The sequence below is a fragment of the Prionailurus bengalensis genome, chromosome A1, assembly GCF_016509475.1.
Source record: "Prionailurus bengalensis isolate Pbe53 chromosome A1, Fcat_Pben_1.1_paternal_pri, whole genome shotgun sequence".
Taxonomy (NCBI): Eukaryota; Metazoa; Chordata; class Mammalia; order Carnivora; family Felidae; genus Prionailurus; species Prionailurus bengalensis.
In genome coordinates this window covers 1,612,333-1,632,798 of record NC_057343.1, presented here as the reverse complement: position 1 = coordinate 1,632,798, position 20,466 = coordinate 1,612,333, and the positions used below count along the sequence as shown (strand labels likewise).

Sequence of the window (20,466 nt, the reverse complement as noted above, 5' to 3'; positions counted from 1 at the left end):
TGGTAATAAAGGGAATAAGCAAGGTATTGAGCCAAATTTTCTTCGTAAATAAAAATTAAACATTATGTGGAAATATCTTAAACCTTCGTTTGTGCACTTCTTTATATGCAAAACTGTAAAAAGTATTTCTCTGTATGCAAAATTATAATTTAAGTCACTAAGTTATACAAAATTATTTTCCCACAGGGAAAAAAAATCACTAGAAATTACTCCCCCATCAAAGATTTCATGAAATTTAAAAATATTAGCTATCAAGAACGAACATCTAAAAATTCTTATTCAGTTTCAAATGTCCTTTTTTTTCATATATTTGGCAAATGAACATTTTTCCCACTAAAAATACACCCTTTTAAAATAGTGGTATAGGGGCGCCTGGGTGGCGCAGTCGGTTAAGCGTCTGACTTCAGCCAGGTCACGATCTCGCAGTCCGTGAGTTCGAGCCCCGCGTCAGGCTCTGGGCTGATGGCTCGGAGCCTGGAGCCTGTTTCCGATTCTGTGTCTCCCTCTCTCTCTGCCCCTCCCCCGTTCATGCTCTGTCTCTCTCTGTCCCCCCAAAAATAAATAAACGTTGAAAAAAAATTTTTTTTAAAATAAAAATAAAATAGTGGTATAAACATCAAGGAAGTCTTTTAAGAATTAAAAAAATCTTGGGGCACCTGGGTGGCTCAGTCAGTTAAGCATCTGACTTTGGCTCAGGTCATGATCTCACGGTTCGTGGGTTCGAGCCCCGCATCAGGCTCTGTGCTGACAGCCCAGAGTCTGGAGCTTGCTTCAGATTCTGTGTCTCCCTCTCTCTCTCTCGCTCTCTGCCCCTCCCCCATTCACATTCTCTCTCTCTCTCTCTCTCTCGCTCTCTCTCAAAAAATAAACATTAAAAAAAAATTTTTTTTTAATCTTGTAAGAAATTAAGTTTTTGTTGTTTTTCACTACCCTCACAGAACATTGTATTATTTGCCTAGTTGGAAGTTAAAAATCATAGACCAAAAGTCCACATTAAAATCTCATTAAAATAACCACACAAAATACAGAGCATAAATATGAGCAATCTTCCAGAAATAGAGTCATTGGGTGGTAAGCCTGTGGGTACTAAGTTACTAAAAACAACTAATTAACTAAATAAATAAAAAAAAGATCTTTGCACAAACCTAAGACAAGAGTAAGAGTGCCTCATGAACTTTATAAAGATTATTATTAATCTAACTCTGGGCACCTGAGGTCCAATAAGATTTAAAACACAGGGGAGAAAAAAAAAACCTAAAGACAAAAGGAAAAAGACTTTTGGAATCTACAAATCCTAGACAAAATAATTTCACTCAATAGGTATTTCTCATACTTACTGAGTAAGTTAAATCCAAATTGATATTTTCTGGAGTTGTAACTTGTTCTCGTTGTCTCACCAAGATTCTCTCCTTTCTTCCTGCATCTTTTGCCTTTTCTAAGGCCTGAAATCAAGTTGATACTTTGTCAATTCCTTTAAGCATTCATTATGAGTATTTTATGCATTTGGGAGGTATCTGCACGAAACTGGGATTCCCAGGAGGCCCTGCTGTACTCTTTTGAAAACAAAAGAACCCAGAGTATTTGTTTAAAGTGGAGCTCACCATAATAAAAATGTCATGTATCTTCCCTTCTGCCCTCCAAAGAAGTATGTGACAGATAAAATGGAGAGTTTATTAGCCCCAAGTCAAGTTTCTTTATCACCATCCCTTCCACCACCATTTAGACTTGACAACCTAGTTCCTTCCTTTTCCCTCCCAATCCTGAAACTTTGGGTATTTTAATTCCATCTCATGCAATAGAATAAATGCTACTCAATATTACAACAGATGCTTAGTCTGGCTTTTATATCCTGCTCAGAATGCTAAGAGCCTTTTGTTAATTTCCCCCAGAGACAACCACAGACAGATTAACTCACCGTGGGATTTTATTTTAGAGCTAGATAAAAAAGTACCGGTTCTATGAGCAATAAAAACAGCTTTTATATGAATAATTCTTTCTAATGGTATTCATTAATCTAATAACTAAGTCACAGAAATTACATTTATATAGTATGACAATCAAAGTAATGAGAACAAAGCAAATTAAGAGAAAGTATTTAATTTAAAAAAAACACAAAAAAACAGAGTTAGAATTCTGCAAAGCAAACTATGATTTTGCAGCAGTTTACATAGGAAAAAATATTTTAGGGTAGTGAGGCTTTAAATAAGAAAACAGCCCTCAGTACTGCATGTGGACCGTGGTAGCTACGCCTTTCGGCAGGCTGAGTCTAATCCAACAGTCCATCAGGCTGCCAATTTCAATCAATTGATCCATTAGAATTTGGTTTCCTATTGAAATGACCAATATCACAAATTACAAAATCGATCAACTATTTCTGACATCAGAGCTTATGTATGAAGCAGTTGCCTACGTTTTCAAAATAACTGCTTCAGTAAAAACTCTAAGCCAGTCAACAGCAAGACAAACATGTTTATCTGTTCGGGTATCCCCCGCTTTTCAAAAGGTTGCACGACGCCATTCTGCTTTAACAAAAGACCTACATTAGTACCTGTTTTCGCTAACTAAAAGAAACCTGAAGAGGCTTTTGGCTTTTACGAAAAAAAGAAGTGAAGCAACGTCCATTTTGCACCAAACCCTTCAGAGGCAATACAGACCCCCAGCAGCGAGAGTAGCCCCCCCACGCTCCCTTCAGGAAGCTACCCTGGACATCTCAGCATCAAGCCACCAGAGCTCTGACCTGTCTGTGAGCATCTGTGTTTGACCTTGATTTAGTCTGTGCATCGGTTGGCAAGATGTGTCCTCAGGTATCAGAAAAGCCTAAGAGAGGTTAGTTTTGGGGCCTGGGAAAGCTCAAAACATTTTCAGTGTAAATTAATGGCAATCGCTTCCTTGATGCCATTTCGACTTATGAAAGGTTTCGCTCTACTTTCGGATAGTGGGGGAAACCTGTACATGTGCTTGTATTTGTGCATATATAAAAGTACACACACATACATATGCACACTTCATCATCTCGAGTCCTAGGAGTTTATGAACTTACCAACTTTAAGTCTCCACAACTGTTGGCAATACAGCTTTCTTCTACCAATTCATTTACTTTCTTCTCTAATTGTCTAATCTTTTCTTCTGGACTATTAAAGAAAAAGCAGGTGTACTTTGATTTATTCAAGCACTAATAATACAAACTAAAATTTAATGTACTTATAACATTGTCCATTTTGCGCTTTTATAAGAATAGGTCACAAATAAGATAAATGTATAAATAGCGTTAAAAAGCAAATGAACAGTTTTTAGTAATTATATAATGATAACAGCAAAAATAACATATTTTAGTTAATAAAAATACACACCGAGCACAGTAATTAGTAATTTAACACTAAACCAGATGCTTTTCCCTAATTATGTCATTTAATCCTCACAATAACATTTGATATAAATACTATCATTATTCTCATTTTACTGAGAAGGAAACTGAGGTTTAGAAAGTTAAGCATTATGTCCAAAATCACACAGCTAGTTTATAGAGCTAGGATTTAAACCCAAATAAGGTCATTCAAAGACCCATGAGATTACAGTATCATCCCTAGAAGAAAGGGGATCCTTTCTTCAGATCCTATGACAAATGAAAACTTTATCTTAAGGTGAGGAAAACTGAAGCCCCCATAAAAGAGATGATGATCATGATGATTACTGACTACTACCAGATAGGAATTCTAGAGAATATTTCCAACGATGGGAAGAAGTTTAAAAATCCTGACTCCACTGTAGCAAACACAGTCCTCCCAAATAATTTCAAAAATAACACTAATGTCATTTTGCTACCACTGTCATCCAGCAAAATATCACAATACTCTGAAAGCACATTAGTACCTAAATAAAATATTACTATGAATATTTCCAAATACACGGTAGTTCACTTAATTCTCTACAAATGGACTTTAAAAAAAATACAGGAATAAGTTTAATAGTATAGCTTTGTCTATAGAAGCATATTCTTTGGTGGAATCTGACTATAAATTCAGTCAGGCAAGGGCGCCTGGGTGGCTCACTTGCTTAAGTGTCTGACTCAGGTCATGATCTCACAATTTGTGAGTTTGAACAACACGCCAGGCTCTGTGCTGACAGCTCAGAGCCTGTGCCTGCTTCAGATTCTGTGTGTCTCTCTCTCACTCTGCCTCTCCCCTCACGCTCTGTCTCTGTCTCTCTCAAGAATAAACGAACATTAAAAAAATTAAAAATAGGGGCGCCTGGGTGGCTCAGTCGGTTAAGCGTCTGACTTCAGCCAGGTCACGATCTCACGGTCCGTGAGTTCGAGCCCCGCGTCAGGCTCTGGGTTGATGGCTCAGAGCCTGGAGCCTGTTTCCGATTCTGTGTCTCCCTCTCTCTCTGCCCCTCCCCCGTTCATGCTCTGTCTCTCTCTGTCCCCCAAAAAATAAATAAACGTTGAGAAAAAAAATTAAAAATAAAAATAAATTTAGTCAGGTAGGATACAAATTTTATTAGTGTACTAAAAATCTACAAAATTCGGAGCAATGAGCCTAAGAGATGTGGTTTTATAAAGGTTACAAGGAAGTACAGAACTCTGTTATCTATTCTGAAACACTCTTAATAAATGTCTAATAAATGTTGCTTATAGATTATTAGCCTAAAATATGAAAATAAAAATTTAAAGTGAAAAACCTGTAAGAGAACTGTATGAAGACACTAAAAGTAACTACCCTGTCCTATTAAATGCCAGGAAAATGAACTCTACGTGCACACTGCTAGATACCTACTCACACCAGAACCTACCACCAGCCTTCCTCCTTGCATACAGGATCTCAGCTAGTCAACAAGAGGCTCATTCTCTTACCAAATGTTTGGTTCAGTCATGCGCACGTGATGCATTTCTGACCAGTGAGAAATGAAGACAGGTTTACTTGGGGTTGGGGACTCCCGGGAAGATTTTCTTTGCTTTTTAAAAGGGATCCAAGACTGGGAACTTTCTGACTCTAGGCATTATTAACTACATGTAGATTTTGAACTCTCGGGGCTCTTGAGGCATGATAGGATGGGCAAGCTCTTGAAAACGGCCAAGGGAATCACACAGAAGCTGAACCAGGCGTGATGTTACTGAGCAGTGAAATTAACCATACCTAGAAATGCCCTTCCTCCAGACTTCCTATTACACACTAAACGTTCTTATTGTGTGTGTATTTTTCTGATACGTATTCTGTTGTTGGCAGCTGAAAGGATCCTAAATGACCTGCTATTTAAATAAACATACTTTTATTAGCAAACATGTTGTTATTAACTAGGATATAAAGTGAACATATTTTCTGTAGAGGCTCCCTGTTACTGAAAAAGAGAAATTGTGTAATTTATTCAACAGCCCAAATACGGAGTTTAAGAGCTACGATTATGGGCTGCTTCCATATCTTGGTTGTTAAAAACAATGCTGCCATAAACATAGGGGCGCTTCTGACAAGAACTTTTAAAATAACTGAGAATTATGTATTTGGAAAATAAAAATTAAAAATATGCAACAACAACAAAACAACAGCATAACGATTTACATACCTATCTTCATTTTTGGCTTCCAAAGGAGGAGCAGGGCCCCTTGACTGACCAAGGGGGTCAAATGCAGAGCCTGAGACACAATTCAAGAGTTCATAGTGAACTTGTGACACAGCATAATTGAAGAAAACATAAAAACTTGCACAAGTTATTTAATCTACCTATTTATTAAATGCTTTAAGTTACCTATTTATTAAATGGCCAGGACATTTTATTATGCCTATGTAAGTATTTTATGTATCAAGAAATTGGCGAGATTTTTTATATACATAAAACTATGTGAATAAAATGTGAAAACAAAAATGAGCAAACTCTTGTCAGTGTTCACTTCTCCCCTACAGTAATCTATCCTCTTGTGAGCTCTAAATTATCAATCATGTGAGTAATGACTTGCTATTGGGTTCTTAATTTTCTTTGTCGGTATACTACACATTAATTTTTTCATAATAATTTCATTTTTAAATTATGACTTAACTTACATCTTTAAGCACTGTTTTCACCTACAATTTTTTAACTGAGCTCTAACTTATATAAAATAACTTATACACTTTTTAGTTTTTAAAAAAATGCACATATTTTAATGTACAATTCAGTACATTTTGACAAATCCCATGCCAGTATAACCACTCTTCCAATTAAGATGCAGAACATTTTCATTACCCCTTTCCTTTCTTAATGGTACCTAAAGAATGACACACCTTACAATCAACGGTATGTCAGGTTTCCTTTAAAACGGTAATAACATTTACACATAGAAAATAACAAAGTGAAAATACCTGAAAAAAATGATTAGAAGAGATAATATAACAAACCTCTTACAGCTGCTTTGGTAAAACCAGCTGCTCTCACTGCTGTCATTGGTCTAGTAACTCCATCCTTGAAAGAAAAAGTCATTTAAAAAGTATTCTTAAATAAGATTTACCTCTTATTTGTAGTTCTGCACAAGCACATACATTAAAGTAGTCTTAATTTTTAACAGATTTCTTCATTACTACCTGCTTATTCCTCACCTCTGCCTATCCATGTCAGTCCTGTCTCTATTTTGCCTTTCCTCTACAACATTTCAATTCCTTGCTTTAACTGGGCTTACTCCTAGTTTGAAAAGAAATACTCATGGATTTTTATGTAGGAGCTCATGTAAGTTATACAGGTTATCAGCTGGCTACTCCTCTACTTTTGTTGGCCTCCTATATGCCTATGAGAGAAATTTCAGGAATTGTTGTAAGTGATAGCATAGGAAAAATGGGACCCAGAGTTACCACACAAGCCAATTATCAGTCCTATGTCCACTCCCCAGTGGGATTTCATTTGAGACCTGAGTAAATTCAAAGAGATTTTACCTCCAAAGATTTTGAACAGGCCAACCTTTAGCCCATAATTTAAAGAATCCGGGCCATTATGTAAGAAACACTTTCTTTAACATTTTAAAATAATGTAATAAAAAAAGTTGGTAAGAATATTCTAAGTCACAAGAGAGGCCCAAAATGAACAAGCACATGACAGAGATACCTGAATAGCCCCTGTCATTGGTCTTCCCATCGATGATGCCAGGGATGTCTTGGACTAGTAAACAGAAAACTAAATTAAAATGGTTCCAAAAAATATTTTAATTTAATAAAAACCAAGTTATAAAAGTTTCCTTCATAACTTCTTTTCCTCATTCTATTGGCAAGTAAACTTAATTTTTTCCATTTATAACCTGAAGATATAAGATTAAACAATAAAAGTCTAAAACAAGCTTCCGTGAAGCACAACCCTCAGCCTGAAATACAGCTACACCCCACTGGTCTGCACACTGTCTACGGCGGCTTCCGCACTACAAACACAGAGGCTGGTAACTGCAATAGGGACTATCTGACCCGCAAAGCCTAAATTGCCTGGCTCTTCACGGAAAAGGTTTGCAGTCTCCTGTTCTAAAACACCACCAAAACAAATCAAATTTATGAGTAATACATGCTTAGGCTGATTAATAAGAGCATGTTTCATTTGACACACTTACATTATGTGTGTGACTGCTTTCCTTATTCATCTAAAGGAACAGTATAAAGTCAAGTTTCCTGGACCTCTAGCTATGTACTAAAACCATTTTTCTGACCCCTAAGAAATATTATAATAAGGACTAGGAAATGCTATTCCACCTCATTCTTCCATTTTTCTTCCATTCCCCTTTTACTGCATGTATGCTAACATCCAAATTTGGGCAAGACCTAAAAATTTTCCTTTATGGATTTTTATATACCATCTTTCCTCTGAAGATCTCAAATAAAAGACCCAAATATATGCTTCTGAAGTTTTTTTCAAACTTTATGTTTTTCGTGTATTAATTGGTAGGTTTAAAAAAATTATAAACATCATTACATTTATATAACACTTAACTCCACATAAAATATGAATGGAATACACGAGACTTGGTAATATTACACAGAAAATGAAAGGAAGTCAATCAATAAACATAAGGTTTACAAATAAGAAATGATAAAATATTTTCTGATAAATTTACAATCAGAATGACTAGAATAGTAAAAGCTATTAATCAAATTAGACTTTCACAATGTTTGTAACTATCCTAAATGGAAAACATACCTGGGTCATGGACTGAAAAGATAGCCAAAATTATTTAGAAGTGCCTAAAGTCAACTTATGGATGAGAAAAAGCACCTTAATATTTTTAGCTTAAGAAAACCTACCCCATATCCAGTAGCTACAGGTCTAGTAACTGCTGTGCTTGGTATTTTAGCAGTTATCTTGGGGAGGAAAAAAGACATAATTAATGGAATTCAGATTAAGCTACACAATTGAAAACTAAAAAAGCAATGGGAAATATAGACTCATCAGTAAAGAAGTAGTATATAATATTTAGGATAACTTCCCTTTAATTATCCTAACTATTAAGGGGCCTAGGTATTTTAAAGTATTAAGAGGGAGACTTATTCTAGAATTCATTTTAAAGGAAAAAGGGGGCTTTAGAATGACCTGAGGCACCAACACGAAAGATTAGTATTCATGGTTGTATCTATCATTCATTATGCATACTTATTACTGCCAGCCACTAGGCCTAACAAAATACATACGACTTGGCATCAGAGAATCTGGGTTTGATTCTCAGCTCTCCTACTACCAGCTGTTTTTATTCGTATCTTTATGAACCTAAATTTTCTTATCTCTGAAATAAGGATATCTTGATCACAAGATTATAGTTGGAATCAAATAGGGCCATGTAGGTGGAAATGTTCTATGCATGTTAGTTGTTAAGCATATTTGTTTGAAGTATTTGGTTAAAACATCGTTAGTAGAAGAGCTCTACTTCTGGCTATGATGGACTGTGTTTTAAACAACTTTCCCAATAAGAACAACTAAAAAAGCAGGGAACAAAAATATCTTTAGGAAAAATCAATTTGAATGCGTTAGAAAACCAAGAAGGAAGTGAAAAATTACAAGGTCCCAAGATAAGGAAAAGGGAAGGCCTGAGAGGTACTCCTGCATTTAAGCCTGCTTTTCTCCAACAGGCATCTGCTTAATTCAGAGGCATGGCTGAGAAGCTGAACACAGCTTTCCACAGACTTACAGGTCTGAAGAGATAAAACACTGGAGCCCTGGTAATCCTCCAGGCTTCAGACTGTGACCTCTAAAGGCTACACTCTACAATTGAAAAGTAAATGAGAAGTATACTACCTCTCATAAACACCGACGTCCAATTTAGAATCACCCCAAACTTAACTGAATTAGGGTGAGCCAGGACTCCTAGTGCCTCTAGGGCTATATGCAAAAGTAAATTCTCTAATGAAAGATAAGATCATCTAGAGCTGTGCTATCCAACAGAACTTTCCTATAGTGATGAAAATGTTCTATATCTGCCCTGATAAGATAGCTATTAGCCACATGTGGCTGTTGAGCATTTGAAATGTGTTTGGTATAATAAGGATCTGAATTTTTACATTTTATTTTAAATCATTTAAATGTAAATAGCCACATGTAGCTAGTAGTTATCATACTGGACAGCTCAGACATACGGCCTTGAATTATCTCTGAATTTTTTCATTTACACTGCCTGGCACTGAATCAAAAACAACCAGACAGGGGAGCCTGGCTGGCTGAGTCAGTAGAGTGTGCAGCTCTCAGGGTTGTGAGTTTAAGCCCTGTGTTAGATACAGAGACTACTTAAAAATAAAATCTTAAAAAACAACAACAAAAAACAACCAGACTTACAGGAGGCAAGACTACCTAACTAAAAGCCAAGAGAACAAAAAAACAAAAACTCAGAAAAGGATATATATAATGGAAATGTCAGATACAGACTTTAACATAACTATGCTTCTTAATATGATCAATGAATTAAAAGATAAGACACAATTTCAGCAGAGAATTGGAAACTATAAAAAAGGAATAAATAGAAATTACAGAACTGAAAAATTGCTAAAAAATGTAAAATTCTGGCATTGTCTACGAAGTAGTAAAATAAAAAGTTATACTAGACTTTAATACTTTGAAGATAAGTAGTGTAATCTTTAGGAAAACACTAAAAGAATGGTTAAAGAATGTAAATTCCCAAGATAACATTGGGGGGAAATGGAATAATAAAAAACAAAGAAGGCAAGAAATGAGAGAGATGATATATAAAAGAGGCAGGAAAAAACAAAAAGCAAATAAAACAATAAATTAAAACCAAATCAGTAATTTCATTAAATATAAATGGACTAAATACTTCACTAAAAGACTAAGATTCTCAGACTGCATTTCAAAAACAGAACTCAGTTACATTCTGCTAATGAGAAATACATCTTAAATATATGAACGGAAAAGTTGAAAGCAAAGAGATGGGAAAGACATATCATGCAAATGCTAGATAAAAGAGAGCTTGAGTAGCCATATTAATATCTGGCAAGAGAGACAAACAGTATTACTAGAGATAGGACATTTCAAAAACAATAAAAGGCTCAATTTATACTGAAAATATAATAATTCTAAATATTTTTTCTCCAAATAAAGCAAAACCCTAAAAAAAGAAATAAATCCACATAGTGTAAATTTTGACATCTTTCTAATAGAACCAGTAGCCTCCCCAACCCAAAAAATCAGTAAAAATACAGAACTCTTAAACAAAATCATTAACAAACTTGATCTGACATATCTTAGAAAATGCTGAAAAGAAAGGATATGGGTCTCAGCAATTTTTTCCATGCGAACAAACTGAAGGAAAGAGACTATTATTCTTTTAACTACTTACTAATGACTAAATCCATGTTCTTTTTTTTTTTAAGCATAAGACTGATCTCTTCAGACAGAGTAGATTCAACAGTCTCTTCCTTTATTTGCTTTACACCCTCATCTGCAATGCCTTTCCTCCCATATCTTAAGATCAATCTTAATTGTACATACCCTTTAATATTCAACTGTAAATTTAAATTCTAAGCATCCTTGTCTGATTGTCCCAACTAGTGACAAATAATCTCTTTGACATCCCATAGCAATTTGCACTTTTTTTTGTACAATGCTTATTACATTATGCTTTGAACATATGTATCCATTTTATTTCCCTCCCTAAGATTATAAAGTCCTTTGGAACTAGTTAGAATTTTATCCCACGATGGCACAAAAACAGACACATAGACCAATGGAATAGAATAGAAACCCCAGAACTAGACCCACAAACGTATGGCCAACTCATCTTTGACAAAGCAGGAAAGAACATCCAATGGAAAAAAGACAGCCTCTTTAACAAATGGTGCTGGGAGAACTGGACAGCAACATGCAGAAGGTTGAAACTAGACCACTTTCTCACACCATTCACAAAAATAAACTCAAAATGGATAAAGGACCTGAATGTGAGACAGGAAACCATCAAAACCTTAGAGGAGAAAGCAGGAAAAGACCTCTCTGACCTCAGCCGTAGCAATCTCTTACTCAACACATCCCCAAAGGCAAGGGAATTAAAAGCAAAAGTGAATTACTGGGACCTTATGAAGATAAAAAGCTTCTGCACAGCAAAGGAAACAACCAACAAAACTCAAAGGCAACCAACGGAATGGGAAAAGATATTCGCAAATGACATATCAGACAAAGGGCTAGTATCCAAAATCTATAAAGAGCTCACCAAACTCCACACCCGAAAAACAAATAACCCAGTGAAGAAATGGGCAGAAAACATGAATAGACACTTCTCTAAAGAAGACATCCGGATGGCCAACAGGCACATGAAAAGATGTTCAGCGGCGCTCCTTATCAGGGAAACACAAATCAAAACCACACTCAGGTATCACCTCTCGCCAGTCAGAGTGGCCAAAATGAACAAATCAGGAGACTATAGATGCTGGAGAGGATGTGGAGAAACGGGAACCCTCTTGCACTGTTGGTGGGAATGCAAACTGGTGCAGCCGCTCTGGAAAGCAGTGTGGAGGTTCCTCAGAAAATTAAAAATAGACCTACCCTATGACCCAGCAATAGCACTGCTAGGAATTTATCCAAGGGATACAGGAGTACTGATGCATAGGGCCACTTGTACCCCAATGTTCATAGCAGCACTCTCAACAATAGCCAAATTATGGAAAGAGCCTAAATGTCCATCAACTGATGAATGGATAAAGAAATTGTGGTTTATATACACAATGGAGTACTACGTGGCAATGAGAAAAAATGAAATATGGCCTTTTGTAGCAACGTGGATGGAACTGGACAGTGTGATGCTAAGTGAAATAAGCCATACAGAGAAAGACAGATACCATATGGTTTCACTCTTATATGGATCCTGAGAAACTCAACAGAAACCTATGGAGGAGGGGAAGGAAAAAAAAAAAAAAGAGGTTAGAGTGGGAGACAACCAAACCATAAGAGACTGTTAAAAACTGAGAACTGAGGGTTGATGGGGGGTGGGAGGGAGGGGAGGGTGGGTGATGGGTATTGAGGAGGGCACCTTTTGGGATGAGCACTGGGTGTTGTATGGAAACCAATTTGTCAATAAATTTCATAAAAAAAAAAAAAACGAATTTTATCCCACGAGTAAACTAATACCTTTCACATAGAAGTTATACAATTTCTCTCTGTTTAACATAATAAGTAGACTGTGATGAAAATACCATTCAATAGGAGGTCAAGAGACTTAAGCTCTAACCGAGCTATGGCTAGCTGTGAGACTTTTGGTCTCTCTAGGCTTCAGTTTTCTCACCTATAAAATAAGGATCCCTAACGTCACTTCTAAACATCACTGAAAGGCCAGCATGGTAAAATTATCACTTGATGTCTGATACCTGAAATCACTAAACTGAAGAAAATGTTTGCTTACTTACTAAGTCATGGAATAAAGACTTATGAAGCAGCTACAGTAGCAAAGAAAAGAACACTGTATAAGACAGCTTCTTCAAAAAGCTTATAGCCTAGTCATTAGCTTACTGAAAGAACATATGATTTTTCTTTCCATGATGAAGGTAACCTTAAAATTAAAACACTGATTATGAAATGTGTAGTCAAGAATTAGTTTTATCCAAGGAGAGGTCTGGCTCTGCTCTTGGCTACTGGGAGTGATCTGTAACCCCTTGGAATGTCCTGCCTGATATGTATTTCTTTGTTTGCCTAGGGGCCTTGGCCACCAGAAAACTGAACAATGTGATTTATGATGGGAGCTTTGGGACAACATAATATCAGTTTTAACTTCCAGAGGTATTAGTCCAAATTTCCAGAAGGGGCTGGAGACTAAACGTCAGCCATGTTAACAATATGTGATAGAGTCCCAGTAAAAACCCTGGATACCAAAGTTGTGAGTGGTCTTCCCTAGTTGGCAATATTCTTTCCGTAAGTACCGTCATCACACAGATTGGCCAGGAGGAGTTAATGTCATGCATGATTCCACACGAAAAGAATGACCAGATGTTCTGTGTTTAGATCCCCCAGCCTCTGTCCTATGTATCACTTTCCTTTGCAGATTTTAACTGTATCCTTCCCCTGTAGTAAGTCATGAGTATAATAGCCTTCAGTGAGTTCTGTGAGCCCTTTCAAAGAATAATTGAACCTGAAGGTGGTTTTGGGAATCCCCTAAACTTGCAGTTGGTATCAGAAATGAGAATTGTCCAGGGATGGCTGGGTGGCTCAATCAGTTAAGCATCTGACTCGATTTCAGCTCAGGTCATGATCTCATGGTTCATTAGATCAAGCCTTGTGTCGGGTTCTGTGCTGACCACGGGGAGCCTGCTTGGGATTCGCACTTTCTCTCTCTCTCTCTGCCCCTTTCCCTCCTGAACGCTTTCTTTCTCGCTCTCAAAATAAATAAATAAACTTGAGAAAAAAAAAAAGTGAAAATAGTCTTGTAGAGTACACAGTCCTCTGTGTCCTCTAACTGTATAGTTGGCAAACCTCGCTGCAGGGAACTACACTAAATTCACTTACATAAATGTGATGGGAAAGCTACTCACAAGATAATTTCCACTGTAAGTGGTTGTTTAATACTAATAACTTATTTTTGCTAAATAATACACACGACAGAGAGGAAAGAGAGAAAGTAACAAAGTGAGGCAAGATGAAAGCAAAAGGACACTTCATGTAAAGCAGAGAGGTTGCTATACATCAGAGTCTCTCAACTTTGGTACCACTGACCTTTCACTACATAATTTTTATGGGGGGGGGTACCCTGTGAATTATATAATGTTTAGCAGCATCTCTGCCTGCTACCCAGTAAATGCCAGTGGCACTCACCCAAGTTGTGACGACCAAAAATATCTCCAGGCCAAATGTCCCTTGGGACAGTTGTAGAGGAGGACTGAGATCCACTGCTATATAGGAGTGAGCAAGTGGGGAAGAGTAGTTCAAAAAAAGGAATATTAGACATAGAACATTAGGGGTAGAACTTTCTGTTCTTTGCTATTTTACTTTGTGCCAACCTTGTTTATTTTCAACTACAAAAATAAGCTTGACAGATTTCATGCACTGCAGAAGGCCAGATGCCTATGCTTTGCATGACACATAAATTTTAATAATACTATTGAAAAAATCACTCTAGCAATTTATGCATTGGTAAAACATTAATTAACTAACTGAAGGGCATTAATCCAAGGAAGGAGTAATTTGAAAACTAAGTGCCAGTGTTTTGGAGGATCAATATTTATGTAACTTTAAAAATCAGAAAGGCAAATATTTTTTAAACAATGAGTATTTTAGGTAAATATATTCCAAGGCCTTACATAACTAATAATATTTATATTATCAAGAGTATAAAGAAACTTTTTGATCTAAAATACTTTAAAATTCACTTACTGGATATACTGAAAGCTACAAAACACTGCAGAAAGAAACTAAAGAAGACACAAATAAAAAAGTCATCCCACATTGAAGGACTAGAAAACTTAATTATTGTTATGATGTCAATACTACTCAAAGCAGTCTACAGAGTCAATGCAATTGCTACCAAAATATCAATGCCCATTTTTTAAGAAATAGAAAATTCATCCTGAAATTCATTTGATTACAAAGCTACTATATGTAAACAGTGTGGTACTGGCATAAACACAAACAGACCAATGGGACAGAATAAAAAGTGCAGGAAAAAAACCTTCCATATGGTCAAGTGATCTTCCATAAGCGTGCAAAGACCACATAATAGGGAAAGGTCAGTCTCTCCAACATATGGTGCTGGGAAAGCTGGATATCTGCTTGCAAAAGGGTGAAATTAGAGCCGACACACAAAAAATTAACTCAAAATGGATTAAAGGTCTAAATATAAAACCTAAAACTACAAAACTCCCAGAAAGCATAGCGGAAAAATTTCATAACGTTGGACAGAGCAATGATTTGTTGGAATTGATGCCCAAAGCACAGGCAACAAAAGTGAAGCTATAAAAATGGGGCTACATCAAACTTAAAAAATTGCGTGCGTCAAAGGACATAATCAACAGGACGCAAAGTCAAACTACAAAATGGGAGACAATAATATGCAAATCATATATCTGATAAGGGGTTAATATCCAGAATATATCAACACCTACAACTCAACAACAAAAAAATCAGGATAGCCCAGTTAAAAAATGGGCAAAGGACTTGAAGAGACATCTCCTCAAAGATGATATACAAATGGCCAAGAAGCCTATAAAAAGATACTCAACATCACTAATCATAGGAGAAATGAAATCAAAATCAAGAATCACTGCATGCCCATTAAAACTGCTACCATCAAAACAATAGAAAGGAAGTGTTCGTGAGGATGCAGAGAAACTGGAACCCTGTTACTGTTAGCAGGATTATAAAATGGTGCAACTGCTATGGAAACAGTATGGAGGTTCCTCAAAACATTCAAAACAGAATTACTGTGGGACGCAGCAATCCGACTTCTGGGTATACATCCGAAGAACCAAAAAGAGGGTTGCAAAGACACATCTGCCTACCTATGTTGACAGCAGCACTATTCATAAGAGCCCAGAGGTAGGAGTACCCACGTGTTCATGGAACACAGTATGATACACACACGTAGGATTATTAGCCTTAAAAAGGAAGGAAATCCTGTCACATCCTACAACACAGATGAACCTTGAAGACATTATGCTAAGTGAACTAAGCCAGTCACAAAAAAGACAAAGACTGGGGCGCCTGGGTGACGCAGTCGGTTAAGCGTCCGACTTCAGCCAGGTCACGATCTCGCGGTCCGGGAGTTCGAGCCCCACGTCAGGCTCTGGGCTGATGGCTCAGAGCCTGGAGCCTGTTTCCGATTCTGTGTCTCCCTCTCTCTCTGCCCCTCCCCCGTTCATGCTCTGTCTCTCTCTGTCCCAAAAATAAATAAACGTTGAAAAAAAAATTAAAAAAAAAAAAGACAAAGACTGCAGAATTCCACTTGTATGAGGTACCTAGAGTAGTCGAATTCCTAAAGGCAGAAGGTAGAAAGACAGCTGCCACAGGCTAGAGGGAGAATGCACAGTTCTGTTTAATCGGTATAGAGCTTCAGTTTGGGGAGATAAAAAACTCCTGGAGATCTGTCTCACAAGAATGAGAATACATTTAACATACTGAACCATGATTTAAAAATGGTTACGAAGGGGAGGGATTCAGGAAGACGGTGGCAGAGTAAGAGGACCCTAGGCTCACTTTGTCCCACAAACACAAGATAACTGTCAAATCATCCTAAATACTCCAGAAACTGACCTGAAAACTAGCAGAACAAGCTCCACAACTAAAGGTAGGGAAGAGGCCACATCAAAGAGGGCAGAAGTGTGGAGATGCAGTTTGGGAGAGAAAGGGAGGATGGAGGGATGGAGGGACAGTGGTCACTGCTGTGGGGAAGGAGCTGTGGGGGCAAAGAAGGGTAAGAGACAGACTAACACAGAGGGGAGTGCTTGGGGAAAACGAATTCCCATAGAAATTGGCTTGGAAAGCAAGAAGGGCCAAATTTCATGGCTTCTGGCAGCAGCAGGGCTTAAAGCCTGCAGTCTTAAAAGTTAGCAGGCTTGGCTAGGACAGAGCCGGGAGGACACTGCGCTGTTCTTGGAGAGAAGGTGGGTAAACAACCTGTGGACACAAGGCATGGAAAGAGTGATCTGAAGAGTGCCTGGGGCACACAGTGGGGAGGTTATTCGGTCATCTCAGAGTGTACTCCAGAGAGACAGTGCTCACAGAGAGACCCTTCTGGGAACAAATAAACCGGCTGTTGCCATTTCCTTCCCTAGCCCGTTGGCATAAACATAGGGCCACCTGTAGGAACCAGCACAGCACAGACATTTGCTACTTAACGTTCCTACACTAAGCCTTGCCCCCCACACTCCTGTAAAACTGCATTTCGTAGTCAGGCTGTGTAAGATGCATCACCACAGACCCCTCCCCCCAGAAGACTGGCCCAAACCCGTCAACACTCCCTGATGTCCCTGGTCTCCCAACCAGGGAGTTTGTTTTTGTCTTTTTGTTTTTTTTAATAGCTATAATTCCATTTAATCCTTAGTTTACACTCAAATTTAAAGCAGGGACAAAGACCAATAGTGCCATTTTATAAGGGTATGAGTGACACCAAAAAGTTAAGAAATTTGGCCAAACTTAAACAGTCGGTAAATTGGATAAGTCCCTGTTCTCCCGACCCCCACCCCAGCATTCTTTCCATTATGCCAGCCCTTATCCTTATTAGTTCTATTCTTTCTTTTTAATTGAGGTATAATTGACATATAACATCATATATGTTTCAAGAGTACAACATGACAATATATATTTGTATATACTGATAACTACCATCAGTCTGGTTAGCATTCCTCACCCAACATAGTTACAAAACATTTTTTTTCTTGGGATGAAAATGTTTAAGATCTAGAACAATATTAATTCTGAAGATTAAGTTTGGTTGCAAGTGATAGGAAGACCAAAAAAGTAGTGGTTTAAACAAGACAGAATTGGATAATTTCTTCGCTATCCTCAATACCTGGCTTTTCAAGATGACTGCTCAGGTTCCAGTCATGTTCCAGCCAACAATAAGGAAGATGAGGGACAGAACACATTTTTCCCCTTTAAGGACATTTCCTAGAAATCATACAGGACACATTTGCTAAATTCCATTGGCCAGAATTTAATGACATGCCCTTAGTTAGCTTCAAGGGAGGCTAGAACCAACCAGGGAGTTTTGCAGAATCTCGATTCCAGCCGTGGTAGTGTCAGGTCTCATTTTAGAAACAGAGCAGAGCACACCTTGTTAAAACTCGCAACATTCAGGCCAGGGACAAAAACTGACCTCAACAGGCAAAGAGAGCCTCTGTAAATGACTGGTGTGAAGGATAAAGCAGCCAGGACACAACAGGAAGTGCACACATCACACACTGGAAACACTTCCAGAAGTGTCCGGGTCTGGGGAACAAGGGAAGCTACACAGCAAGGCATTACAGGACCTCTTCTCTGTAAGGTCATTACCCTCAAGAATAGGAGACATAGGGGCGCCTGGGTGGCACAGTCGGTTAAGCGTCCGACTTCAGCCAGGTCACGATCTCGGGGTCCGTGAGTTCGAGCCCCGCGTCGGGCTCTGGGCTGATGGCTCAGAGCCTGGAGCTTGTTTCCGATTCTGTGTCTCCCTCTCTCTCTGCCCCTCCCCCGTTCATGCTTTGTCTCTCTCTGTCCCCAAAATAAATAAACGTTGAAAAAAAAAATTAAAAAAAAAAAAAAAAGAATAGGAGACATAGCTGACGTTCCTAACACACAGAAACAGGCACAGAGACTTAGACAAAATGAAAACACAGAGGAATTCATCTCGAATAAAAGAACAGAACAAGGCCATGGCCAGAGATCTAAGCAAAACAGATAGAAGTCATATGCTTGACAGAGAATTTAAAGCAATGATCATAAAGATACTCAACTGGGCTTCAGAAAAGGGTATAAGAAATGAATGAGACCCTTAACATGAGATAAAAAATTACACACCAGAGATAAAAGGTACAATAAATGAGGGGCATCTGGGTGGCTCAGTCGGTTACGCATCTATCTGACTTTGGCTCAAGTCATGATCTCGCAGTTCACAGGTTTGAGCCCCGGATCAGGCTCTGAGCTGACAGTTTAGAGCCTGGAGCCTGCTTCGGATTCTGTGTGTCCCTCTCTCTCTGTCCCTACCCCCCCCCGACACCGGCCCCCTCTCCCCACTCGCACTCTGTCTCTCTCTCTAAAATAAACATTAAAAAAAAATTTTTTTTAGGTACAATAAATGAAGTGAGAAACACGTTTGATAGAAGGAACAGCAGACTGGAAGAAGCACAGAAAATAAATTAATGACCTAGAAGACAAAGTAGTAGAAAGTAATCAAGCCAAACAAAAGAGAGAAAAAAGAATGATGCAAAACAATAATAGACTTAAGGAGCTCAGTGACTCCACTAAACATAACATTTGTATTAAAGGAGTCCCATAGGAAGAAGAAAGTAAAAAGGGGGCAGAAAATTTATCTGAAGAAATAAAGCAGAAAGTTTCCCTAATTTGGGGAAGGAACCAGATATCCAGATCCAAGAGGCACAGAAAACCCCCATCAAAACTGACAAAAGCAGACCCACACCAAAACATATTGTAATCAAGATGGCAAATATAGCAATAAAGAAAAGATATTAAAGGCCACAAACAAAGAAGACAATAACTTACAAGGGAAAACCAATTAGGCTAGCTAGAGATTTTTCAGAAGACACTTTCCAAGCCAGAAGGGAGTGGCATGATATAGTCAAAATGCTGGACGGGAAAAATCTGCAGCCAAGAATACTCTATCCAGCAAGGCTATCATTCAGAATAGGAGAAGAGATAAAGAGTTTCCCAAACAAAACTAAACGAGCTGATGACCACTAAACCAACCCTGCAAGAAACACTAACGGGACCTCTTTGAGTGGAAAAGAAAAACAAAAGGCAACAGAAAGAAATTAGAAAACACAAAAGCAGTAAAAATGAGTATTTCTATAAAAAATCAGTCAAAGAACTCACAAAATAAAAGGATGTAAAATATGAACCACATACTTAAAACGTGTAAAGGGCAGAAGTAAAGAATGGATTCAAACCCAAATGATCAACAACTTAATATAGACTGCTATATGCAGAAAAGGTTATATACAAACCTAATGAAAAGAAATGAGAAAGAAATCCCAATATATCACTAAAGAAAACCAGTAAGCCATGAAAGAGAGGAAGATAAATGATCAGAGAAAATCTTCAGAAATAATCACAAAACAAGTAATAAAATGGCAGTACATACATATCTATCAAGAATTACTTTGCATGTAAATGGACTAAACACTCCAATCAAAAGACACAGAGTGTCAGAATGGATTAAAAAAAAACAAGACCCATCTACATGGTGCCTACAAGAGACTCATTTTAGAGCTAAAGCCACCTGCAGATTGAAAGTGAGGTGATGAAGAAACATCTATCATGCAAATGGATGTCAAAAGAAAGCCAGAGTAGCAATGCTTATATCAGATAAACTAGACTTTAAAACAAAGACTATAA

The 20,466-nt window shown here is 37.7% G+C and overlaps 1 protein-coding gene across 5 annotated transcripts in view; it reads right to left on the bottom strand.

Annotated features, from left to right (window-relative positions):
- The window catches only part of IFT88 (intraflagellar transport 88), a 133,156-nt gene that overhangs the window by 98,290 nt on the left and 14,400 nt on the right, over positions 1–20,466 (bottom strand). For 3 of the 5 annotated variants that reach the window (XM_043574755.1, XM_043574773.1, XM_043574782.1), the window contains 6 exons: positions 8,244–8,300; positions 7,066–7,119; positions 6,369–6,432; positions 5,560–5,629; positions 3,041–3,131; positions 1,338–1,442 (listed from right to left, as the gene is read on the bottom strand). In XM_043574755.1, coding sequence (XP_043430690.1) covers positions 1,338–1,442; positions 3,041–3,131; positions 5,560–5,629; positions 6,369–6,432; positions 7,066–7,119; positions 8,244–8,300 — 441 coding nt within the window. The remainder of the gene's footprint in view (positions 1–1,337; positions 1,443–3,040; positions 3,132–5,559; positions 5,630–6,368; positions 6,433–7,065; positions 7,120–8,243; positions 8,301–20,466) is intronic. The other 2 variants (XM_043574763.1, XM_043574790.1) reach the window with 1 other exon arrangement.